Raw genomic sequence first — 27,312 nt, forward strand, 5'->3', positions numbered from 1 at the left:
GTTTTACTGTTTTCTTGTCACTGTCAAGATTTTATTTGCCAACTTTTTTTCATTTAATTTTGTTGATTTTTCACCTTATTCTCTTTTCTCCTTGCGTCTTTTTGTTCATGGTGCGTTAGTTTGGTTTTTTGAGATGTATTATCAAGAATGCCAAAATGTTTCCTGACATTTCATGCTGCATTCTGCTACAAGTCATTTTTTAAAATACAGTTTTTTCCCTGAGTTTTTTTCTGTGCTCATTCCTTCCCTAACTATGAAGTCTTTTCTTCATAGGTTATATGTAGTTTGTTTGTTTTTCCCTTGTGCCTGCTGATGTTTGAGGAAACCTATCCCCATCCACATCACCAAAATTGGTAGTTCAGTGTAGTTATTATCTTCAAAGAAGACAATGATTTCAGTAGTTAGGTGAAGACCAAAATTAGTAATTAATTGGAAAAAAGTTAGTGAGAATTATTAGAAATTAACCTGTTTGCTTTTAAATCATTTTTGTTAACAAATCAAATAAATATGTTGTATTCACTGATATCTAATAGAGAACCCAGGCTGCCTTCGTTTTTAAACTAAATTTCAATTACGTTATTTACTTATTTAAAAAATTTTTGACCTCACTGTGGGGCATAGGGGTCCTAGTTCCCCAACCAGGGATCAAACACATGTCCCTGCAATGGAAGTGTGGAGTCTTAACCACTGGCCCATCAGGGAAGTCCCCGGCTGCTTTCTGAATTCTTCCAGTTTAGGTACTCATATTTGCAATACCTTAACCCTGCCTCTGTCTAAGACTTCTAGTTTTATTTCTTCAAAGGAATGGGAACTTAAAGATTTCATGAAGAAAACTGAGTGCAGAATCTCCCTAAATTTTTATAATTTTTTTCTACTGTTTCCCAGTGATCATACCTATTAAGACACCAGTTCTTTTAGTGACTGTGCAAAGCATTGAACTTCTATGGACATAACCTTTTGTGTTTATATTTTATTGGTTTAGGTCATATTTTATTATATAATTATAATAATAAGTACAATTTGTCAAAATTGCATTTAAGATAAATCACACTGAAGCTTGTAATCATTAACTCAACTAGTACAAAAGTAAGCAGTGATACCAAAGGGTGAGCTGACAGTACAAATGTTCCATCCTACGGGCATCAGGCAGTGTGGTTTACAGAAGGGAGGGGAGGCACCAGTGAATCCAGAGTCTCTGAAATAGAAGTCAGTCGAGGGAGCTTCAAACAGAGCAGTGGTTCTCAAACTTCAGCATGCATCATAATTATCTGTATGGCTTAGTATAACACAGATCGGTGGGCTGCAACCCAGAGTTTCTGATCCCAGTGGGACTGGGGTGAGGGCTTGCATTTCTAACAATCTTCCAGGTGATTCTAACTCTACTGTTACAGGGAACACACTTTGAAGACCACTGAACTACAGCCAATTTTGGTAACATGGATGGGGACAGGTTTCTTCAAACATAGATGGGTGGACTGCAACCCAGAGACCAAACGTTATTTGGCAGAAGACCAAATGTTGTTTTTCCACTGTATCTACTATCCATCTTCTAGTGGATAAGCACTAGGTTATCTGTTACTCTTAGCTTTGGTATTGTGTTGAAACTTAAAATTGTTTTTCTGTGTCTACTCAGGAACTTTATTTGAAATTTGGTAAAGGATGGAATGAGAACTGTTAAAGTCTCACATTCATTATTTTTTGCTTCTTTGAAAAAAAAGAAAAAAAACCTACTAGTTAGCTCCCTCAACCGTGCTATGCAGGCTGTTTTCAAATCACACATTCCCCAGTCTCCTTACTGAAGGGGAAAAAAAAAACAACCATTTCTGTCTGTCAGAAACGCGTGTTTGGCAACAGCTTGCCAGCTGCAGGGTGGATAGGCAGCAATGTGGGTGTGTTGTCAGCAAGCTGGAGACTTTGTCTGAGAAGCAGGCAGATTATGTGATTGCTCTGTAATCTCCTTTTCAGAACTGGCTGACGGAGCTGGAGATCTTTGCTATAATCTTCTCAGCTGCCATCCATGACTATGAGCACACCGGAACCACCAACAATTTCCACATTCAGACCCGGTGAGGATGTTGAAATGTTTGGAAAAGAGGCAAGAGGGGTCAGGGATAGAGTGTGGAAGTCAGAGAGGGGCAGCCACCTTTCTTTTGCATGGTGGCTCTATTTTGAGTTTCTGAAGAAAAAATAAAATGAACTTATATAACAAGAGATCAGCTGGGTCAGCTTCAATCAAAACCTAAGAATTAAAGAAACCATTTGCTCCTGATTCTCCTATGTTATTCACATTAAATACGGATATACTTCTCTTAGTCACTTCAATCATGTCCAAATCTTTGCGACCCCGTGAACTGTAGCTCACCAGGCTCCTCTGTCCATGGAATTCTCCAGGCAAGAATACTGGAGTGGGTTGCCATTCTCTTCTTCAGGGATCTTTCCAACCCAGGGATCAAACCCACGTCTCTTGCATCTCAAGCAGATTCTTTGCCACCTGAGCCACCAGGGAAGATCTATTCTCTGGTCCAGTGCTAGCTATTATGTAGGTATGGGCTATGCATATTCTTTGTTGTTGTTCAGTCCCTAAGTCATGTCCAACTCTTTGTGACCCCATGGACTGCAGCACATCAGGCTTCCCTGTCCTCCACTATCTCCCAGAGTTTGCTCAAGTTCATGTCCATTGAGTTGGTGATGCCATCTAACCATGCGTACTGTACCCATTTCTAATAGGAGGTGAAAAAATTTACATTAAAGGTGCAGATACCATGTAGGCTAAATCAGGGAGGACAGGCAAGGATTGAAGTAATTCTCTTGACATTAGCAATAGCAGAGCCATCTTACCCTCTGACCTCAGGGATTCTGCTGATGCTTTTCTCATCCTCCCTGATTTCATCTCTGCCCTATTCAGGGGGTATGTCACTCCCCGACACACAGCTTTGGGAGCTAGGTGGTCTCATGTAGGCCACTTTGCACCCTCTGTAAGGAGCTTCACAGGTAGACACAAACTTCTGTGGGGCATATTAAATATAGGTCTGGGTGCCTCCCTCAGAACCTCTTCATTGTAACAGACATCACAAATCGATTTTGGTAATTTTTTTCTTACCAAACTGCAGATTTGTCTTTAGTATTCCTCTCGGCACAGAATTCCAGGCAAGCAGTACAGTCAATTGTCATTTCCGTTTAGGGTAAAACCTTATCTGCCTTCTCCTGGTCTAAGAACTTAACCTCTCTTATGACAATGATGTAGAACTGGAGAGACTCTTGACAGTAGGATTAATTGGATCTTGACATAGAAATCAAAAGAAGGTAGAACTGGAAAAAGGCGGTGAGACACAGAGAAAGAATATTGTGGAGAGGGTTGAGTTTAACGCTAAAATACTTGCTGATTTCACTTGAAAAAGGCAGGTGCACACTCCAGATATATTTGTGTTTGTTAAGTCATTCTACATGTGTTTAATGAAGCCAGCACTTAATTATGGGGCACACAAAAGAAGACAATATCATCCGATCTCTTGTTTTGAAGGGCATTTCAATAGAATGGAAGTGGACAAAAGGTCTTCAGCCACATGCTTCATTTTCTGCTTTCTGCCTCCTCATAGAGTGTCTCAGCTGCTGTGGAGCAGCTTTCTGTAGCTTTGTTGCAAGACCTTTGAATACAGGGATTCCACAGAGCATCTCTGTTTAATAGGTATCTGCCAGTGGAGCCTTGACAGAGATGGAGGTGAATAGCACCTGCTGAAGGAAGAGAGGTGGGTGGAACATTTGTACCTGGATCTTGGCTGGAGAGCAATGTCAAAACTAGTCACAACTCAGAGGAAAATGGCTTAATTACAGTAGTTAGAAAATAACTTAATGTCACAAAATACACGTCAATTGGTGCCTTACTTACTCAATGGATGTTAAGATTAGATCTTCCACCTCCTCGGGATTTGCTTGTTTTGTGTTATCTCCACTGGAGTGGGAAAATTCCAGAGGGTTCAGTTGAGCTTGGTTTGGAATGACATTTAAACTTTCATCTTCTTTAACTGAGTTTTATCCATAGCATCTTTGCCTCTGAGATCCTTGTTTAGGAAAGTAAATATGTGACCAGGTTCTTTGCTCTTCGATGGGCAGACTGTTGAGCCTAACACTTTCAAGGTATTCTACATACATTCCAAAGTTTGGAATGTGAATGATACTTGGAAGTTATCTTGAGGGGAAATGGCTGAAGTGTCAGAATACATTGCCTTTATTCAAACCCTGAAAGCCACTGTGGAGCTCTGCAGACTCTCAGTGTATATATCTGGGGCTCAGTTTCCTTCATGAGAAATGAACAAGCTCTAATAATCTAAAGTTTCATTAAATTAAATGTATTAAAATAGTATACCTCCCTATGTTGGTGTCATTCAACTGTTTGAGGAAGCGACTAACAATTGTCATATAACCCTTATATTTTTTATTCTCAACTTCCCATGTATGACTTTCACATGGCAAAATTTTAAGATCAAGCTACTAACAAAAGAACTTGCAAACTGTACCTTCCAGGTGGTATGTGTTCAGAGAATTACAACTAAAACAAATAAACACATTCTCTCATTGAATAAAATAAAAATAATCATTTCAGAAAATATAAGGAAGTTTGACATGACCTGCATTTAAAAAAAAAAAATCACCTTTGCTACCACTACAGGTAATTGAGATCTTATTATAGAATAACTTTTAGAGAGTTCTCAAGTTGGATATCACATGTGAAATAATATCCATATATTGACATTTCAATACCATACAAACATCAATTGATAAATTGTAGTGTTGGTGTTAGCTTTTTGATTGATATAAAGGACATGGGGCCAAGTTAATTGCTAAAATAGGATAAAAAGATGTTGTATTTCTATCTTTAGGAGAGTTACCTGAAAAATCTCAGCTGTTCAACATCCCAAATTATTTTTCTTGGCTTTCTGTTCAGGTCTGACCCAGCGATTCTGTACAATGATAGGTCTGTTTTAGAAAATCACCATTTAAGTGCAGCCTATCGCCTTCTACAGGAGGATGAGGAAATGAATATTTTGATCAACCTCTCGAAGGATGACTGGAGGTAAGGATGAGCCACAAGAGAGTTTTGGAAGCCAGGTAAGGAGTGGTGAGATGAGATGAAGTGTGCTTGTTTTGAAGAAAATAATACTCTGAAGTTTTTCTTGCTGTTTATTTCTCTTTTTTTTTCTTGACACAAATATTCAAATATATTGTAGGCACTTTGGACATATTTGCTATTGGTTACCTTAAGAAACTAGTATTTTGATCTTAAATGAATTTTTTCATTTAACATATTTTTGTCATTTTATTTTTGATTGGACTTCTTTAAAAAAATCTTTCAAAATTTGCTAAGGAAATTGACACTTTAAAATAATCATGAGTACTTAATTCTGTCACCTTTGAATTCTGTCAAAGCTCTACTTGGGTAGAGCTGAGTTTGAATACACAATCATTTATTAGCTATCTGTCATTTAGGAAGCTACTCAACCCCATTACACCTTTTAAAAATTTAATTTATAGAAAATTTATAATAACATTTACCTTATAATTTGGTTAGGGTAATAATAAATGCTAAAATCCATCTAAAATGCTTAATTCACTTTGTGATACATATAGCAAGCCTGTGGATCATTGTAGCTGTTAATGTAGGGTCAAGATGTTTCAAAACTTGTAGGAAAAGTCATTTAAATGCTTAAAAGCTTCTGAATCTACTGTGGTGCAAATAATACTTGTATTTTAATTAAACGATTTGTTGTTTATTGAATATCTCTGGGTCGTTATACAAGGATTCAGAGAAATAAGCCATTCTGAACAAACAAATCGGAAACTGATATTCAGGAAGAGTTGGCTATTAGTTTCCATGCAGCTCTAGTTCATTAAAACCTAAAGGAGTATTTGTCTTGGATTTTATTGGAAAATGGTAGATTTAAGAAGCATCTAAAAATGCAGAGCATTTCAGTGAATCAATGCAAAGCTTTCAGAAAAAGGAGCCCTCTATCCAATTTAAATGTTTGTAAAAGTATAATGAAAAATTTGAATATGGCAGAGAACAGCTTTACACATATTCAGATGTGTCCTGGTTTTGAAGGATTTGTGCTTCTTTAGATCCTGTATGTTCCTGGTCTCAGGACAGTCTAATGAAGTGCTCCAGAGCTTACATGATTACCTCTTTTTTTTTCTTTCTTTCTTTCTTCCCACCCTCCCTTCCTTTCTTCCTTACTTTTCTTATCCCAAGGGAGGGAAACAGGGAGGCAAAGTTGGGTAGGTGCATTCTAGAACTCCATGAATCCTAAAGAAAGTTCAGCAAGGCTATCAGGAAGTTCTTGAGCCACAGTCAGCCATCAGAGGAGTTCCATGTCTCCCAGGAAGAGTTACCCTCAGTCGCCTGATGCAGCCCAGGGAAACATGACCTTGGGCAAAAACGGCAATAGTTTTCAGAATGTAGTAGCTGAGGCCCATGGCCAATTAAAGTCCTGTAGTTGGAAGTCTGTGTGGTATATTCTCATGGCCACTATCCCATGGAGATTAAAATATTACACTATGCTATGCTAAGTCACTTCAGTCGTGTCCAACTCTGTGTGACCCCATAGACGGCAGCCACCAGGTTCCCCCGTCCCTGAGATTCTCCAGGCAAGAACACTGGAGTGGGTTGCCATTTCCTTCTCCAATGCATGAAAGTGAAAAGTGAAAGCGAAGTCGCTCAGTCGTGTCTGACTCCTAGCGACCCCATGGACTGCAGCCCACCAGGCTCCTCCATCCATGGGACTCTCTAGGCAAGAGTACTGGAGTGGGGTGCCATTGCCTTCTCCGAAAATATTACACTGAATGGCTGCATAATATCCCATCTGTGGAAGTGCCATAATTAGTTTTGAATGTGTGAGTATGGGTACATTTGTGTGTTTGGGTTATTATGAAGAATCCTACAATGAATATCTCTTTAATGTATTTTTATGTGTAGAATTAACGCATCACAGGATGTTTGATGTTTTAAAGTTCTTGTTGAACTTTGTCAAATTGCTTTCAGGTAATGTGCTGATACTGCTGGCCTGTGGGATTCGTGGGCATATGGGAGTTAAGGCTGGATGGGCATAATTGCCTCTTAACCTATTTTCAAAGTACAGATATGCCACTTCTATTATCTATAGTTTTGTTAAGGATTTTCTATTTCTACTTAACTATATGTTTGTCAGAATTTAGTTATGCTATTTGTGCTTCCACTTTGCTATGATCATGAGCCTCATTCATTGTTTAGTGTACTGCTATGTTAGGGAGGCTGATTTTGGCAATATCTAAACCCAGAATCATTGCAACACACCGGAACATATCAGTTCACACTGGAATACACTAACATCCACCAATGCAAATATCCTAATTATTTATCATTAGCCCTGTAAAGTCATACTCAAAATTCTCCAAGCCAGGCTTCAGCAATACGTGAACGTGAACTTCCAGATGTTCAAGCTGGTTTTAGAAAAGGCAGAGGAACCAGAGATCAAATTGCCAACATCCACTGGATCATCACAAAAGCAAGAGAGTTCCAGAAAAACATCTATTTCTGCTTTATTGACTATGTCAAAGCCTTTTACTGTGTAGATTAAAACAAACTGTGGAAAATTCTTAAAGAGATGGGAATACCAGACCACCTGACCTGCCTCTTGAGAAATCTGTATGTAGGTCAAGAAGCAACAGTTAGAACTGGACATGGAACAACAGCCTGGTTCCAAATAGGAAAAGGAGTACGTCAAAGCTGTATATTGTCACTGTGCTTATTTAACTTATATTCAGAGTACATCATGAGAAACGCTGGGCTGGATAAAGCACGAGCTGGAATCAAGATTTCCAGGAGAAATGTCAATAACCTCAGATATGCAGATGACACCACCCTTATGGCATAAAGTGAAGAAGAACTAAAGGGCCTCTTGATGAAAGTGAAAGAGGAGAGTGAAAAAGTTGGCTTAAAGCTCAACATTCAGGAAACTAAGATCATGGCATCCAGTCCTATCACTTCATGGCAAATAGATGGGGAAACAGTGGAAACAGTGTCAGACTTTATTTTTTTGGGCTCCAAAATCACTGCAGATGGTGACTGTAGCCATGAAATTAAAAAACACTTGCTCCTTGGAAGAAAAGTTGTGACCAACCTAGACAGCATATTAAAAATCAGAGACATTACTTTGCCCACAAAGTTCTGTCTAGTCAGGGCTATAGTTTTTCCAGTAGTCATGTATGGATGTGAGAGTTGGACTGTGAAGAAAGCTGAGTGCTGAAGAATTGATGCTTTTGAACTGTGGTGTTGGAGAAGATTCTTGAGAGTCCCATGGACGGCAGGGAGATCCAACCAGTCCATCCTAAAGGAGATCAGTCCTCAGTGTTCACTGGAAGGACTGATGTTGAAGCTGAAACCCCAGTACTTTGTCCACCTGATGCAAAGAGCTGACTCATTTGAAAAGACCCTGATACTGAAAGATTGAAGGCGGGAGGAGAATGGACGACAGAGGATGAGATGGTTGGATGGAATCACCAACTAGATGGACATGAGTTTGGGTGAACTCTGGGAGTTGGTGATGGACAGGGAGGCCTGGGGTGCTGTAGTCCATGGGGTCACAAAGAGTTGGACACGACTGAGCAACTGAACTGAACTGAACTGCATTCTTATTGGTTGGTATTTGTGAAGTACTAGTTGAGAATACTTTGAATCCTACCTCTGATCAAAATAAGTTGTAAAATTGAATGGTGTGGCAAGACATAAGTAAATTTAGTATATAAAAAGTTAAACTAGTTACTTGAAAAATATAATTTAATAAAATCTGTTTATGTGCTAGCCTTATATATTTTTGTTGTTTTTTAAATCAGCACAATCTTTATTATCTCAAAAAGAGTGAAATATAGTTGAATTAGGTCATGGAGCATCTCAGATATAGGAATTTCTGGTTCAGTGGAAATGTCTTTATAATTATAACCCATAGTGCCATACCTTTTTGCTATTCCTGTTTTGGGGGATTCTGTAAGTTAAGAAAAGATTGTAGTTGCTAACTTCTTAAGTTACATAGATTTAGTGTTCATTTAATGTTTGAAAATATTATTTCATCATATTTTATTAATATTGAGATACATTGCTTCAAGACAATAGTATTATCCCATAAATAAAGTATTAACTTCTTTTTTAGGGCTCTCAGTAAAGCCCATTAACCCAAAGATGACATATGTTTAGTATTTTACATCTTTCTAGGAAAGCAATTTAATATCTGGTAGATTCTATTTGGATACAAAAGTGCAATGGAATTTTTAAGGACTTTATAAGTGAATATATTACCCTGTATTTACTGCATTTCAAAGTGGAAAAACATGAAATACCACACTGGGAATGCCAGTTCAGCTGCTCATAAAGCAATTCTGCAAATAACTATTAACTATAGACAGAAGCAAAATCAAATTACCAACTTTGTTGAATCATAGTGAAAACAAGGGAATTCCAGAAAAACATCTACTTGTGTTTCATTGACTATGCTAAAGACTTTAACTATCTGGATCTCAGCAAACTATGTAAAATTCTTCAAGAGATGGTAATGCCAGATCACCTTACCTGTCTCATGAGAAACCTATATGTGCATCAAAAAGCAACAGTTAGAACTGGACATGGAACAACTGACTGGTTCCAAATTGGGAAAGGAGTATGACAAGGCTGTATATTGTCACCCTGCTTATTTAATTTATATGCAGAGAGTACATCATGTGAAATGCTGGGCTGGATGAATCACAAGCTGGAATCAAGATTACTGAGAGAAATATCAACAGCTTCAAATATGCAAATGATGCTACTCTAATGGTAGAAAGGAAAGAGAAACTAAAGAACCTCTTGATGAAGGTAAAAGAGGAGACTGAAAAAGCTGGCTTAAAACTCAGCATCCATAAAATGAAGATCATGGCATCTGGGCCTATCACTTCATTGCAAATAGAAGGGGAAAAAGTGTAAGCAGTGACAGATTTTATTTTCTTGGGCTCCAAAATTACTGCAGATGGCGATTGCAGCCATGAAATTAAAAGATGCTTGCTTCTTGGGAGGAAAACTATGACAAACCTAGAGAGTGTATTAAACAGCAGAGACATCACTTTGCTGACAAAGGTCTGTATGGTCAAAGCTATGATCTTCTCAATAGTCATGAACAGATGTGAGAATTGGACCAGAAAGAAAGCTGAGTGCAGAAGAATTGATGATTTTGAATTGTGGTGCTTGAGAAGACTCTTGAGGGTCCCTTGTACAGCAAGGAGATCAGATCAGTCAATCCTAAAAGTAAGCAACCCTGAATATTCATTGGAAGGACTGATGCTGAAGCTCCAATACTTTAGCCACCTGATGGAAGAGCCAACTCATAGGAAAAGACCCTGATGCTGGGAAAGATTGAAGGCAAAAGAAGAAGGGGATGTCAGAGGATGAGATGGTTAGATGGCATCACTGATTCAATGGGTGTGAATCTGAGCAAACTGTAAGATAGTGAAGGACAGGGTAGCCTGGCATGCTACAATACATGGGGTCAGAAAGAGTTGGACATGACTTAGTGACTGAACATCAACAACAATGAACAAAATGCAGAGACACAAACACAACCTCCAATGACTTGAGGGCTCTAGAGAGTAAACAAAGTTGGACAAATTTCGAAGATGTGTTACAATTTGGAGACTCTGATAGGAGGAGGTGACTGTGATGTTTTTGTCTCTGAAGGCAGTCTCAGTCAAGGCAATACTGGATGGTTAAAACTAGATTTATACAAAACCTTCCAGTATGTTTCTGGCTAGAGGCATTCAATGGGGGAAGGAAAAGATTTTCAACAAATGGTGTTGGAGCAAATGGATATCAATATAAAAAAAACTTTTACCTTTACCTCACATCATACTCAAAAATTATCTTGAAATTGATCATTGTCCTAAACATAATAAAAGATTAAAATGATAGGACTTCCAGAGGAAAAGTCCTTTCAGTGTGAGGGATTTCTCAGAGAGGACCCCAAATGCATGAAACCTTAAATAATTATTTTAAAATGTAAAACTTCTTCTCTTTGAAAGGTACTGGTTTAAAAAAAAGCGACAGGAGTAGGAGAAATTATTCACAACACACTGAAATGTATTGAACTGTGCAGCCTATATGGAAGTAGTTTATTCTATGCAAATTCTACTTCAATAAAATTCTTAGAGACAGTAAAAAGATCAGTGTTTGACAGGGGTTCAAGGCCAAGAAGGTAAGCATAGGCAAAGCATATGGGATTTTAGGGTATGGAAACGATTCTTATACTATTGATGATAGGAACGTGAGTGGATGCTTTGTCCAACCCCATAGAACTGGGCAACATGAGAATGGTCCCTCAGGCGAACCATGGGCTGGAGTGAATGCAAAGTGTAGATATTGGTCATCAATTATAACACGTGTACAGCATTAATGTAAGAGGTTAGTAATGAAGGAAACTGTAGGGGAGAAGGGGTGTATGAGAGCTCTCTGTACTATCTTCTCAATTTTTCTGTAAACCTAAAGCTGCTCTAAAAATGTCTATTTAAAAAAAGTAAGATCCCTATATCCCGTGTGCACCATGGATTATCAGTTACTCTCCTAGGATTAATTTCAAATTAATTTTTTCTCAAATCTTGAGCTCAGTGCAAAAAGGAATGCTTTCCTATACTTTGTTTCATTGAAATTTTTCCTGTGAATTAATTTTCCAATGATGTGCATTCCACATATGTTCCTAATAAGTGATGTCCTTCATCTTTAATCTTTATTTCTCATAAAAGTCTACCTAAAAGACTCATTAGATTTGAAATGTCACAACTAATTAACTGATTTTGATTAGAACTGGAAAAGAATAAACTAATTTTTACTTTCTATTTTTTACTTCCACCCTTTTTCCTCTGTGATGTATCTCTGAAAGGGAATTTCGGACCTTGGTAATTGAGATGGTGATGGCCACAGATATGTCCTGTCATTTTCAGCAAATCAAAGCAATGAAGACTGCTCTTCAACAGCCAGAAGCGTGAGTGAGCCTGTAACCTCATGTGTTTTTATAGGTGTTTGACCTCCTACTTGTCCATGTCACTGTACCTTTAAAGTTTATCTCTTTTAATATAACTTTATTAAATGGTCTCATAATGTAGTGACGCTTGGAGGAGAGCACGTGAGAATATTACCTATCATGGATATTTCTCATCAGGGTTAAAATATATAATAGGGCCAGTAACAATTTGCCCTAGTGAGAATTTAAAAGACTCCTTCAATGCAGAGGCAACAAATAAAGGTCAATGAGTGATTCTTGGATTCTTGTTGTCTTTTTCGTGATGGCAGATATTCCAGAAATGGTTTTGAGTCAGTTTTTGAGGTGTCCAGTTCAATAAACATGGAGACCACGCTGATAAATGTCCCAGTTGGAGGATAATTTCCCCCCGGTTCAGCAGCAGTGGGCTTTGAGATGGGAGAATGGAAGGGAATTTTTTTAAAACAGTGGTATTTAAAAAACTCTTACTGAGATTTTGTGAGTTTGGTCATTATGCGTTTGCATCCTTTGGGTTTACAGAATTGAAAAGCCAAAAGCATTATCCTTGATGTTGCACACGGCAGACATCAGCCATCCAGCAAAAGCGTGGGAGCTCCACCATCGCTGGACCATGTCACTCCTGGAGGAGTTCTTCAGACAGGTACCGTGTTGCTTTGTTCCCCCCACTGGTGTCACCCGTGGATATAGCCTGACTTTTATATTTCAGCAACACTGTGATCAGGACTGTTGTGATTACAGTTATCTTCTTTTTGAAGGGATGGTTCACAGCTTTTATTTTTTGGCCTTCTGGTCATATGGTGTTTGACTCTCACCTACGTTCTGATTCTCAGAATGTTATGGTATCTCTATCCTATGCATTTCTGCTTGGGGGGAAAAACATTTTCTTGTGGCAATTTTTTGTCAAAATATCATCTGAGGTATGCTTTTACTTTTTTTCCTAATGGGGTGACCAAATGGCAGTCACTATAACCTGCTTCTCTGTTACAATTGACTGGGCTGTTCCTTTCTAGCAGACAAACCCATATTGTCCAATTCCAAAACCAGTTAGAGCAATTTGAGTTCAGAAAATTATTTGAGGCTACTGTCCCAATTATATTTAAACTTACTATATCCTAAGATACACAGTAGTGTTTTCTACAAGAAAAATCAGTCTTTAACGAGGATACACTGCTTTAATTTTTTTTAAGCTGCATAGAAGTATAGAAATAAAACGGTAACTAAATACCTAGCACCAAGACTACTGTCTTCTCAAACCCAGGCAATGTGCACGAAGCTCATCTCAAGAAGAGCTGCCATTAAAGTATCTGCTTTGAGAAGTGAGGTCCTGAGGTTCAAGGCAAGATGGCATGTAGATTGTGGGACTGGAACTACAGTTAATTCAAGCTCATATGGTTAATTCATTAGTTCTTGTTAATGTACTGAGAGAGGTTACAGTACAGATTCAGAGACCTCTGAAGTTCCATAAAACATTACATATTAATCAGTCTCAACTCTGTCCCCTAAACTGACAAGAGATATACCCTTTCACCAGTTACTCAGATTTTTGGAAGCAAATTATTCTTAGGATTACTCTCAGGATTCTCATTTGAATAGAGAAATTAGAGAAGGCATTTCTGTGTTCGTTTTCTTTCCTTCTGAAGCTGCACACGATATCTGGTGTTGATGTGGGACTAGAGTTAACTGTACATTAAGCAAAGTTCAGAAGCCCCTCTATTGGAATTCTTGTTCCAGCTGCTCTGTGGGCTGGGACTAGTGAAATGACTGCTCTGGTTCCCAGTGGTCTTATCTGTGACTTGTTTCGGGGGATATCGGGGGATTTAAAGGAAGGTTGGACCAGCCTTTTTTCCTTAGAGTCCCACATTAAGTGTTTTCTTCATTCTGCCCATGAGTGCACATTCTGTCCAACATTCTGTCCAACACATATACACGTGTGTGCCCCCACTAAGCTGTTCTGAGTATGCCAGCAGGTTCCTTATTCAGCATATGGCTGTCTTCTTACATGGTCGACACTTGGCCTCACAGAGTGGTTCTCAAGGGGAACCCAAGGGGTGAGAGGAACTAACACTCCTTACAGGTGTGGCCATGTTGTATATACAAGAATGACTCCAAATTCATTCTTAATTGAGAGTTAATTTTGAGCCACTTTTCCAGAAATTACTTCTCTAATATTAAGCTCCACTTTCATTATCATATGCTTTTTTTGATCATTGCTTTTGTAATACACCCACTATAAACTAGTAATTTTAATTTGAAGCTAGAGGTAAATCATGGAGAAGGCAATGGCAACCCACCCCAGTACTCTTGCCTGGAAAATCCCATGGGTGGAGGAGCCTGGTGGGCTGCAGTCCATGGGGTCGCTAAGAGTCGGGCACGACTAAAGCAACTTAGCAGCAGCAGAGGTAAATCATAGTTAACTCATAAATTTGAGTTATTGAAGTGGTCCCTTTTTTAATTGTGAGAAAGTGAATATAAGAAATTACTTAAACGTGGACATTTTTCCCACTAAAGGAAACCTTATTTGCACAAACATAATCTTGAATTGAAAGAAAATGTACCAGAGGCAATATGAAAATAACCATATTGAATTTCTTGCCAATTGGGAATAAAATGTTAGCTCACTGGACTGGAACTATTTTTTTAGCAATTATGATTCAGTAAATTATTTTTATTGACTTAATATTTTAACCCAGATGCCATAAGCCATAGTAAGTAACCCTTGTAGGAGAAATGTTGCCTTAGCTCTTAACTATAGATTTTAAATTGGACAGTTCAAATGGGAAATCTCAATGGGACTGTAGAGTCTTTGAAAAAATTACATTTAGATGTTGGGTTATATTTCAAAATAACGGCATAGCCTCAATGCTGATAGACCAGACCTTCTATGCATTGCTGAAAGAGTAAGTTACGTCTTCAGTTTTATAACCATATTTTACAAAATCCAAGCCTCTGCCTCAGGTCTTTTTCAATGAAATACTGACTTTAAGAAACTGTGAGTTTGCCTTTTTGGTAAATACATCTTGAGAAACTCTGGAGATTCATTTCCTAAGTATTGCTGTATATTTTTATATTTTGCAAACATCACCTACAATTCTTTTAATTTCCTCTCTGTTTGTGGTCATTTTCCCATTTTTTGTTTATTTCATATACCAGTGTCTTTTCTCTTCTGTATAAAATTAGCTGATCATTTGAATATTTGATTATTTCTTTTTTATTTTATGATATAAATTACTGCTTTCATTTTTATTAATTTATTTATTCTGCTTGATTATTATTAATTCATTTCTTTTGCTAACTCCCCAAGTTGGATGTCCAATTCATTTATTTTCATTCTTCCTGTTCAATATTAGTAAATATAAGGCTAGGGATTTATCTTTTTGTTAATCATGAATCTTGTAGGTTCTGATATGCAGTGTGTTCACAATCATCTTCATTAAACATTTTCTAGTCTAGGTTTTGATTTTTCTTTACTAAGAGTTGCTTCAAATGGATGTGTTTGTTTATGTGATTTTCCCAGTGGTAGTTTCCTTTGCTTTCTACTTTTGTAATTGATTTGTGACTTATCAAAATTTGATCAGAGAGTTTTTCATTGTTTGGGCCTTATTTAGTAGGTGAAATTTGCTTTTCACCTACTAAAAAAAATCAATTTTTGTGAATGGTCATGGCTCTTGAAAAGTCAGTTTATCTTCTACTTGCCAAGTATAAAACACCAGGCATATTCTTCCTCCTTATCAATTATGTTGTTTAGATATTTTATATGTTTTTTAAAATGTGATGTTTCGTGGGCTGACAGGTGTTTCTATTATTATTTTCTGTTTCTATGTAGTATAGTTTTTGCTTCCTGAATGTTGATTCTGTGTTATTTGGTTCTTAGATATTCATAATTGCTAGATTTTCATAGTTTATTGAATCCTCTATCATTATAAAGCCTGCTTCTTTGTCTTATCTAATGCTTTACCTAGAATTCACATTCAGCTCATTTTAAGAACAGACTCTTGTCTTTTTACTCTAAACTTTTACTTTTAACTTTTTACCCTAACCTTTCAGAGACACTTTTATTTGGATGTGTCTTTTAAATGTTGCTTATAATTGAGGGTTTTTTAATGAGCCAATCTAAGATTCTGTTATTATTTGAAATTAACCGTATTAACATTTGTTGATATGACAGGAATCTTTGCTCTTAGGTACTATCATATTTTACATTATGATTTCTGTTTTGTGGCTTATTTTTAAATTGTTCACTATATTGGCTGTACCATCTGCTTATTATGTATTTATTTCTTCTGATGACTTGGAAGTTTTATATTATGTTTTTAGTTTTAATATTGGCTAACTTGGTAATGCAAACTTTATATCCTCTATTTATTTAGATAGTATTGATTGAAATTAGCAGGCTTCTACTTCCTCTTGCCTCTTCCCCAACAGCTAGTTCTTGTAGTCTGTACCTTTGTCATTTAGGTATAGCTCTATTCCTTTATATGTATCAGGTTTAAATGGTATATTTACACCCCCATCTATACATACACGAAAGCTAGTGCTTATTCAGTACTTCCCAACATTTTTCCCCTTTTTCTTTCATAACATAACTAATTCCTTGTTACTGTTTGTTGGCTGTATTATTTCTAAATTCTATTTTCTAAGTGAGCATTCTATCTCATGTACTATATGCTGTTTCCAAAATATACACCAAAAACAATGTGACCCAGGAAGATGGAAAATAAACAAGTTTGGCAAAAGCATAATTTTTCCAGTTGTTCTTGTCTAGGCTCTACTTAGTGCTGGCACTTTGGCCATGGTTGGTTCATTCATCTATTTGTTGGTCAAAGTTGTTCCTTGAGTGGTGTCTTCTAGGAGTGCTAAAAGCCGCATTTCTGTGTGTTTACAAGTTTTTCTACTGCTTTTATACTTGGGTCACAGTTTGCTTGGGTAAGAAATTTTTTGAATCAAGTTTCCTTTCCCTGAGGTCTTTTTTGATTGATGCTTTTGAACTGTGGTTTGGAGAAGACTCCTGAGAGTCCCTTGGACTGCAGGGAGATCCAACCAGTCCATCCTAAAAGAAATCAGTCCTGAGTATTCATTGGAAGTACTGATGTTGAAGCTGAAACTCCAATACTTTGGCCACCTGATGCAAAGAGCTGACTCATTGGGAAAGACCTTGATGCTGGGAAAGATTGAAGGCAGGAGGAGAAGGGGATGACAGAGGATGAGATGGTTGGATGGCATCACTGACTCAATGGACATGACTTTGAGTAAACTCGGGGTGTTGGTGTTGGACAGGGAGGCCTGGCGTGCTCTTTACAAGAGTTGCAAAGAGTTGGACACAACTGAGTGACTGAACTGAGGTCTTTTTTATATTTTGTTCGAATGTCTTCCACCTAAGAATGTTGCTATGCAGAGGTTGGAGGCCATGCTAGAATTATTTTCATGTCTAGGCGGTATATATTTTTGCTTATGTGCCCTAAGAATTTTTTCTTTACCTTTGAAGCCCAGTGACATTACTAGGCTATATTTCAATAATGATTGCTCTATAACAGTTTTTCTTGGGGCCTGGTGTGTTCCTTTTCTGTACAGATTCAAGTTCCACTGATGAAAACTTTAATGATTTCCTTTTCCATTTGCTTCCTTCTTTAGGAAATACAGTTATTTGTATGTTTCCTCTCTTGTTTTTCTTCTCTGTTATTTTCCTTTAAATTGTCTTGTAACTCTCTGATGAGTGGTATTTTTTTTTTCATTCCTAAATTCCATGTCTCTTAATGTGTTTTATCAAAAATAACTCTCCTCTGTGCTGCCTCCACTACACTCTTCATTTATGTGATGGTTCTGTTTTTCTTTTCCATGTCTTCCCTGAGCTCTGCTAGGTCCTCTTTCCCTGAGCCCTGGTTCTTAATTTCAGGAATTTTTTCCCATCATGGGAGTATGTATGTTTGGTCATCACTTGGTGGCACTTTTTTTTTTTTTTTCTGATGAATGTTCCCTATCTGTTATTTTTATTTTTCTGTTCCCTTTTCCATTTTTTCTTTCCACGTAAAGTATCTTTCTGTAAGTTTTATTTTTTTCCTCCTGGTATTGGTATAGTGCTACCTCTTCCTCCTCCTTCCCTTCCTCCTCCACCTCCATCTCCTCTTCCTCTGCCCTTCCTCTCCTTCTCCTTCATTTGATTATTATTTACCATCTTTGAGTGAAATGCATTATTTTTTGACCAACAGTTTTCAGGAGATAAGTGCCAGGGAAAGACTGGAATAGCAATGTTCTAAGCTGCATGAAGATCATGGGATCTGGTCCCATCACTTCATGGCAAATAGATGGGGAAACAGTGGAAACTGTGTCAGACTTTATTATTTGTGGCTCCAAAATCATTGCAGATGGTGATTGCAGCCATGAAATTAAAAGACGCTTACTCCTTGGAAGAAAAGTTATGACCAACCTAGATAGCATATTCAAAAGCAGAGACATTACTTTGCCAACAAAGGTCTGTCTAGTCCAGGCTATGGTTTTTCCAGTAGTCATGTATGGATGTGAGAGTTGGATTGTGAAGAAGGCTGAGCGCTGAAGAATTGATGCTTTTGAACTGTGGTGTTGGAGAAGACTCTTGAGAGTTCCTTGGACTGCAAGGCGATCGAACCAGTCTATCCTAAAGGAGATCAGTCCCGGGTGTTCTTTGGAAGGAATGATGCTAAAGTGAAACTCCAGTACTTTGGCCACCTCATGCGAAGAGTTGACTCATTGGAAAAGACTCTGATGCTGGGAGGGATTGGGGGCTGGAGGAAAAGGGGACAACAGAGGATGAGATGGCTGGATGGCATCACCGACTCAATGGACGTGAGTGTGAGTGAACTCTGGGAGATGGTGATGGACAGGGAGGCCTGGTGTACTGCGATTCATGGGGTCGCAGAGTCGGACACGACTGAGCTACTGAACTGAACTGAACTGAAGCTGCATGATTTATTATGAGGTTTCTATGACATGGGGTGTGTGTGTGTGTGTGTGTGTGTGTGTGTGTGTGTGTGTGTGTGTGTTACCTTTACTTCTTCCCAGTCAGCAGTAGGCAACAGTTGTAGGACGGCTCATGGTACAGTCTGTTATCCATATACTCTTGCCATGCTTGTATATTTTCTCATTCAGCATTTTCTTCTTTACTATTTCTTGAAGCTAAATAGGGTTCAGAGTAGCTCTTTACATCAGTGTCTGCTGTCTCTCTGGTTTTCCCACATGATGGATGTGGGGTATTTTTCCTATCTGAGTGAATTTTGAAAACCTCTGTTCTTCAAATTTTATCTGATCTCTGCAGCCATAGGTCTTTGCTCTGGGCATCTTATATCACCCCCTCCTGGATATGCAAAGCATTTGATAGTTGTTCCTCACGTAGTTTTGATTGAGTTTACAGATTTCTCCTGCTATTTGTTGGTTTCTGTTGTTTCTTGTTCTGTTTTGAGAGGATAATTTCTGAGAGGGGAGGGCAAAGATGTCTTTACTATACTTATCTTAAATCCAGAATTACAGTAATTTGCTCATACTTCATATTTGTAACTTCTTCCCTGGGAAAGAAGAGTATATATTGCTGCATTTTGTTCAACTTGATGCTTTTGTTGTCTCCCCAGTTAATTACCTTTTCTCCACTCTACTGGGAAATACTCTCTTGTGATATCACCCAATGATCTTTTGAAGCTCTTGCACTGAGAGATGCAATCTGCCCTGTAAAGTTCCAATACAGAAAGAACCTTTGTTTCTCTTGCTTGGTTTGCTGCTTACAGCTAGCTGCTTTAACAAACAAGCCCCCGAAATGTAAAACAGCACACATAAAATAAAACTTTATCACCAACTCATATAAAGTACCAACAAGTATTTCTTGATTGGAAGATGGTTTACAATAAGCAGTGCTTTTAGACCCAGACTCTGCCATCTGCATGGCTTCCAGGGTGCTTATCTACATCAAGGCAGCAAAAGAAGGAAGGACATAAAGACATAGGCTTAGGAGATTTTGTAGGCCAGATCTGTGGTAGAGACATACCCTCTCTCCTCTTGTTTTATTGTCTAACACAAACTGGCAGAGATTCTGGGAAGTGTAGTCTAGCTATGTGGACAGGAAATAAGGGGAGGTTGTGAACAGTTAACTGCCTAATTGCTCCTTCAGCTTGCTTATCACAGATGTCCAAGTGGCCAAAGGAACTTGAGTATTTCTAACCAAATTCACCTTTTTATTCATAAATCAAGCATTCATTGTGTTCTTTTGTAGATAGCTTATGTAGATTGCTTAAGTCAGCTATCTTAACCCTCCCACAAGAATGAAAGTTATATATTTTTGTGCACTGTCCTGAAAAAAAAAATGAGTTCACTAAAAAAATCCTTTGTGCCAACTGAGACTCTTGCCCTTTTTTTGGAAGACATTGACCTCTTTAATAAACAGGAAAGTGAATGAATAATTCCACAAGGGCCAGTATTCATGGAGTCATACGATATTGTATTAGTCAAGCTAGATTCACCTGTAGAAGTACATTCTTCTGTATTAATTTCTATGTATTTTTTTCGAGTTTATAAATGTATCTGCCTCCAGAGGTAATTCAGGGATCACTATCTTCAAATAGGTTTATAGAAGTTAGGAGTAGTAGTTATTTAAATTCAAAGGATGTAAGTGATATGGGTATGGGCAAGTCCGTAGGATAAGTTACTTAATGATGTTTAGACTTTTCAGTAATAAAATTCAAATTAATGCATATCTTAGTAGTTAAGCACTTAGTGTTCTTTTAAGCCACCCCCATTAAAATACACCAACAAAACAGTGTATATCCCCACTTCATAGGGGATAAGAGTGAGTTTTATTTGTGTTGGCTGAGCTAGCCCACTGAACCATCTGCACAACTACATTTACGTTGTAATACTCTTCCTTCTCATCGTATTGCCCAAATAGAAATAGCTTTGGAGTAAGTTCTTTTTATCATGCTATTTGAGCGATAGAGCAGCCCTTAGCAAGGCATACTTGGAAACAGAAGGACCATTGTGTCCTATGGTTTGTTAATACAGGAAAAGGGTACCGAGGTAACTAAGCCACTTCAAGATTGTTCCTGAGGCCCTTGGATGTCCCAGCACCCACTGTGAGCCCCACTATTCAGCTTCCTCAGATGCCCATTCCTTTTCCTTCTTTTCAGTAGATCTTAAATGTGCGTGTTAGTTAGCTCCTTTCTCTGTGGTAGCATGCCTTAGAAAGAAAAAACATTCAGTTTTTGAACTAGACCTGGTTGTCGAACTAGCTTCTTATTACTCTTTATTTACTATTAGTTAACTGGTGATATTTATTACAGTCAGAGTGTAACAGTTAGATGTATTAAGTTCAATAAATGTTTCTCAGATCTTCACTTAGTGGAAATAGCTATTGAGAAATAATACTTGTTCTTTGAATTTATTTGTATACATTTTCTCATGTAATTGTCATTGGTATTGATGACATAGGGATTATTATCCCACATTTTATAGGTGATAAAACTGAAATGTAGAGAGGGAAAAATATACTTACTATGATCACACAGGTGGTGGGAGCAAGGCCAGGTTCAAGCTAAAGTCAGTAGCCATTAACCTGAGCAGATCTTTTCTTGTGAATTGAATAAACACAACTTTGTGGCTCTCAGAAGCGTGACCCACTTCCCCTTTCCTCTGGATGCGTGACTGAAGTACTGAGCTCTGGTTCAGAGCTGTTCTTTAAAATCATCTCCATCTTTAATTAGACTTTCCATAGCACGTGCTTATGATAGTCTTGCCTTTTGGTGAGATTGAGAACATGTTGGCCATAGAATCATGTCTTATTATTGTCTAACTTGATAAACAGAAGCAATTATTTACTCCACTACTTTTTTGTTCCACTTTTCATCATCACTGAGCCCTGCAGGGAAGGCCCCAGAAGCACTTAATTCCGGTTGTGTATGCCTTTAGGTAGCATTCGGGGAATGATTCCAAATCAGTCCAGTTAGAATTGGTGTCTCAGGCACTGTCCACAACTGGAGGGGTCTGCAGGCTCAAGAAAGGCTACAGGTAGGATGACTGGAGAACACACAAGAATTCTGACTCCTGTGCTGGCTCTCGGCCACAGGATGCGTTGCTTTGCTTATTTTCCTCAGGAGACCTATTGCTTCCTGATGAGGCTTTCTATACAACAGCAAGCACTTTTGCAGTTGGATGGAATGATTGGCCCCTGGAGGGCTTCAGCCTCTTGGTGTCTTTTACGCAGAGGAACAGGGTGCAGGACTTACTACATAATGTGATTGTAGTAATGAAAAGAAAGACCAGTGGCCTTGGTGGAAGTTGAAGTTGTGAAGTAAAATCTGGGTGGCTCAGCCTTCTGTTCTTAATTTACTTTGACCTCCTGTTTTTCTAGGGCGATAGAGAAGCAGAGCTGGGTCTGCCTTTTTCTCCTTTGTGTGATCGGAAGTCCACCATGGTTGCCCAGTCGCAAGTAGGTACGTGTTTGCCAATCCACTGATGGAGAGAAAAACTAGAGACAGGTGTCTGGAAGTAAGCTCAGATGCTCCACATGATTCTTTGGCTAGAACCTGGCTCCATTCTGCTGCTGTACTTGTGGCTTTGGCTGGTTGGGTTGATGGAGCCACTGTCCCCAACCTCCTTCCTGGAATGTAACTGGTTCCTGGGAAGATTAGATAGTGACACTGCTATCTCCATCATTCCCTGCCAAGAGAAAAAGGGGATTCAGTCCTAAGGCAATGACAAGAATTAGTGGTGGGAAGCCCATTCTGTTTCAGTCTCGGCATTCTGCATGCAGTACCAAGAGTTTTCTCAATGATGCTTCCTGTAGCCCACTTTCCAAGACAGCACCATTTCCTGGATGACCTTACTGCCAGGAATGGCTCTTTTAAAATATCTCTTTCCTTTCTGCCTGCCTTCTTTCCTTCCTTTCTTTCAAAAAAAAAAATTAGCACCTTTTTTTGGGTAAAGAATACTTTTTCACTGCTAATAACTGTAATATATGTGCATTATTATTATTTTATTATCTCTTATTATTTTATTCTCTTGCTACTTGTATAGGACAACTTTTGTCTTGCCAATTTCATTACAGGATTTTTTATCATCCTTCACTTCTGTGTATTAAATGCCAGTATCACTTCTATCTTGGTCATTGTAAAGTCAAGTAAGCATTTGTATATTTTCAAACACCGTATCTCCTTTGATTGGCATTTAGTTTCCTTCCACCTTTCATGTCACTGTGTAATGAGTTACCACCATTAGTCCCAGATCATGTATTTTCTCCTGACATGTCACAGCATACTTTGGTATTTTTGAGTTGTTGAGATGATCACTCCAGCCCAACATCAACTGTCTCTCCAGCATGGTGATCTCTCAAAGGTAACATTTCCAGACCTGACCCCTCTCTTGGTTTCCAGCCCTGTTGGCCCTCTTCCATCCAAATGTGGCCCTGGTACCTTGAGTCAGCAGGTCTAAGATGAAGTCCACCATCTTTCTCCCTGGTCACACTCTCCCCCATTGTCTCTGTTCTCTCTGCCTTCCTGGTGGAAGTCTCTGACAGATTCCACCTACAGGTAGGACCACCTGCTGGTGTGCACGTATCCATGCCTCCGTCACATGCCCACCTTAAAATGGCACTGGATCTCACCTCCCTTACTTTGTCTTTGAGCTTTGTGAAGTGAAGCTTCTAAAATGATTTTCCCAGTGTCAGCCTCCATTGCTTTCTCCCACCCCATCCATCTTGCCAGATTAACTCTCCCAAATAACAGCAGAAAACGTCTTAGTACTATCCTGCCCAAACATCTTAAGGGGCTTCTAGTGCCTATCTAAGCCCTAACCCTAGCTTGGTACTTTGGAACCTCCCTCCCTGAACAGATTCATGACCCTTCGCAGGCTTTCCCTTTCTGACTCTAAAAGAATTCCTAAGTTCGAGTCATTCCCCAGACACATCCTGTACTTTTCCCTGTCCTGTCACCTTGCTTCACCCCCTCCACCTGGAATGAATAGCCTTAGGGCTCAGCTCAAATATCACAACCTCCATAATGCTGTTTGCAACTGTCACAGTGGGAGGAAAAATACCCTTGTTCCCTTACCTTCCTAGGGGCTTTTCTTGGGGCTTCTCCTTTGGCCCTTTCCCTTTTTATGCTCACTGAATTCTGTAAACTTCCAAGGGCAGGCAGGTTGTGTTACAACTTTTATCACAGTGTTTTTTATATAATAGACATTGAATTTTCATTTTTAAGCATTTTATTGAACTGTCTACTAAAAAGTTAAAGGAAAGCTATTTAGGGGAAATGGAACTGACTCATATGATAGTCAAAGCCAGGATTATATTAAATGATTAAGACCAACCTAAGCTCTCCTAATCTAATTTGGCTCTCCTATGTAGATGAATTTTAAAAGAAAGCTACAACTCATCAGTTTGCATGGGAACATTGGAAAGGCCCCAGTTACTATGTAGTTCCTCTGAAACTTTGCTGTTTCTCTCCAGGTTTCATTGATTTCATTGTGGAGCCCACCTTTACTGTGCTCACAGACATGACAGAAAAGATCGTGAGTCCACTGATTGATGAACCCTCTCAAACTGGGGGCACCGGGCAGAGGCGTTCAAGGTCAGTGTTGAAGCTTGAAAGCTGGGGGTCAGGGTGGTCTGTGCATGGGGACAGACTTCTGGAAGGCATGGGGGTGGTACTTCTTAATCATGTTCACCCTACCTCCTCCTTATGAGACGTGTCTGCTTCTTCCTTTTTCTCAGAGGAGTCAAAGTTGTACACTCTGTATTCTCTAGGCTGGCCTGTAAGGGGGTGATCAAGATCCAGGTCATGATATATAGGTTCCCAGTACTGCCCCCACCCTGACCCCATCCATTCTGTCTTTTGGTGGCTTTGCCCACAACATCGTCAGTCACTGCACTTCACCTGCTGTACCCAGAGAGTCCTTATTCCCCATACTCCAGAAGGAAAGAACCATGGATCAGAGTTATCATTTAAGTGAAACTTTCATTTCTAGGTTCAGGAAGAAAATTAAGTAGAGGGGAAAAAGAGCTGAACTGTTAAATCACCTTCTGCCACAGCATCATTCCACCCATCCGTCTGACATCCATCCATCAGTTGAGTCTGACACTGTCCCACAGGCAATCTTGGTGGTGACATCATGAAGTGCTGGCGCCTAAGAAGTCTGGCACTTTGCGCCGTATTCTGTGTGTTGTGTGTGTCGCTCAGTCATGTCCGACTCTTTGCGACCCCGTGGACTGTAGCCTGCCTGGCTCCTCTATCCATAGAATTCTCCAGGCAAGAATACTGGAATGGGTTGCCATTTCCTTCTCTATCAACACCATTAAACGGAGTCAAAGTGTACAGCCTCTGGAGTCATATGGCCAGTTAAACATCCTGACTCCATTCCTACTTAACTGTACCATCTCAGGCAAGTTGCCTCAGTTTCCCCATTTGTGAAAATGTGGATTATAATACTCATAGGTTGCAGGGAGGATTAAGTGAATTATTTAATCTACGTAAAGCCTGTATATGATAGCTCAGTTGGTAAAGAATCCACCTGCAATGCAGAAGACCATGGTTCAATCCCTTGGTTGGGAAGATCCCCTAGAGAAGGGAAAGGCTACCCACTCCAGTATTCTGGCTTAGAGAATTCCATGGACTATATAGGTCATGGGGTTGAAAAGATTCCGACACGGCTGAGGAACTTTCACTTTCGCTTTCACTTTCACTTTCAAAGCCTTTATAACAGGGTCCAGCACAGAGGAAATGGCAGCTACAATAATGCTAACCCAGTGTTCACTAGTATTAAATGGTTTGTATTACCACTAGTACTGCTATCGCCTCCTCCTCATCCATCAAAACCTTGGGCCCTGTCATAAAGGAGAGAAATGGAATGAAGAAGAAAAAGAATAGAAGAGCAATGAGAGGAAGAAGGACAAGAAGACTAGGACAGAGGGAACCCAGGAATGCTTAAGGTGAAGGGACCTAGTCAAGGCTGTCGACAAAGAGGTCAGAAGCCCCCTGCCTGAGTCCCACACCCCCACAACTCTGCCAGCACTGGGCTGAGATCTGCTCTACTTATCTAGTTAGTCTTGATTGTCCTTCAGTGGATTTGTATTTGTGCCAGTCACGACTGTAGTTCCCTGGAAATGTGTGATACTTTAGGCCCTGTGTTCACCTAAATCAGAAGGGAATCCAAAAAAGAGGGGATATATGTGTACATACAGCTGATTCACTTTGCTGTACAGTAGAAACCAACACAACATTGTAAAGCAGCTGTATTCCAATAAAAGTTAATGTAAAATAAGTACACCTTCAAAAAAGTAAAGTTTCCCAGAAGGCTGGCACTTTCTATGTTTTTATATATATATATATATATATATATATATTTCTGTATTTCCTAAAGTTGCCTCTGTTTAAAGCTTCAAGTGGTATAATATATTTTTGTAATTTTATTCATTTATTTATTTTTGGCTGTTTGGGTCTTTGCTGCTGAATGGATTTTCTCTAGTTGCAGTGAGCAGGGGCTACTCGTTGTTGCCGTGCATGGGCTTCTTGTTGCAATGGCTTCTCTTGTTGCAGAGCATGGGCTCTAGGGCATTTGGGCTTTAGTAGTTGCCAGGGTACTAGTACTAGTACTAGTATTAGTACTCAGGGCTCAGTAGTTGCCATTCCCAGACTGCAGAGCACAGGCTCAATAGTTGTGGCACACAGGCTTAGTTGCCCCGAGGCATGTAGGATCTTCCAGGACCAGGGGTCAAACCCATGGTTATTGCATTGGCAGGTGAATTCTTTACCACTGAGCCACCAAGGAGACCTCTCCAGTGGTATTATATTAAAAAACAAGTCTTATGCATGACTGATTTCTCAGTCTCCATGCCTCTCTACCTTCCCCCAGGTACAAGTGGAAGTCCCCTTATTCTAGCCTTGGGTATCTTGGGCTCAGAGTTTCTTGAGTACAGGAGGAGTTGGAGCTAGAGAGAAAGAGGACCAAGTGACTAAGTGACTTGGAAATGTGGTCAGTGGGAAGGAAGGTAGGCAAACTGTGGAACCAAATGGAAGTCAAGTTTAAATGGGTTAATTTCAGGAAGTCAAAGACAGAATTCATGTGTGGGGAATCTAGTCATATGGAAAAAGAACATTTGAAATATGGGGACCTTTGGGACTATCAATACTCATGAGACTGAAACCTTGACTTTTTTTCTGCTGAAAATGGAGAATTTCCCAGCAGTTGCATATTGAAAATAAAAATGACAAACCTCAGGCCCCAGGAATTTCACAACAGTAACTTGATGCATGTTCACCACTCT

General features: G+C 39.1%; 1 protein-coding gene across 6 annotated transcripts in view; it reads left to right on the plus strand.

Annotated features, from left to right (window-relative positions):
* PDE1C (phosphodiesterase 1C) overlaps window positions 1-27,312 on the plus strand; it is a 540,295-nt gene that overhangs the window by 433,346 nt on the left and 79,637 nt on the right. For all 6 annotated transcript variants that reach the window (XM_024991087.2, XM_024991083.2, XM_024991084.2 and 3 more), the window contains exons 9-14: window positions 1,966-2,066; window positions 4,943-5,071; window positions 11,925-12,026; window positions 12,564-12,684; window positions 22,405-22,486; window positions 24,499-24,619. In XM_024991087.2, coding sequence (XP_024846855.1) covers window positions 1,966-2,066; window positions 4,943-5,071; window positions 11,925-12,026; window positions 12,564-12,684; window positions 22,405-22,486; window positions 24,499-24,619 — 656 coding nt within the window. The remainder of the gene's footprint in view (window positions 1-1,965; window positions 2,067-4,942; window positions 5,072-11,924; window positions 12,027-12,563; window positions 12,685-22,404; window positions 22,487-24,498; window positions 24,620-27,312) is intronic.

This window comes from Bos taurus, chromosome 4 (assembly GCF_002263795.3).
Source record: "Bos taurus isolate L1 Dominette 01449 registration number 42190680 breed Hereford chromosome 4, ARS-UCD2.0, whole genome shotgun sequence".
Taxonomy (NCBI): Eukaryota; Metazoa; Chordata; class Mammalia; order Artiodactyla; family Bovidae; genus Bos; species Bos taurus.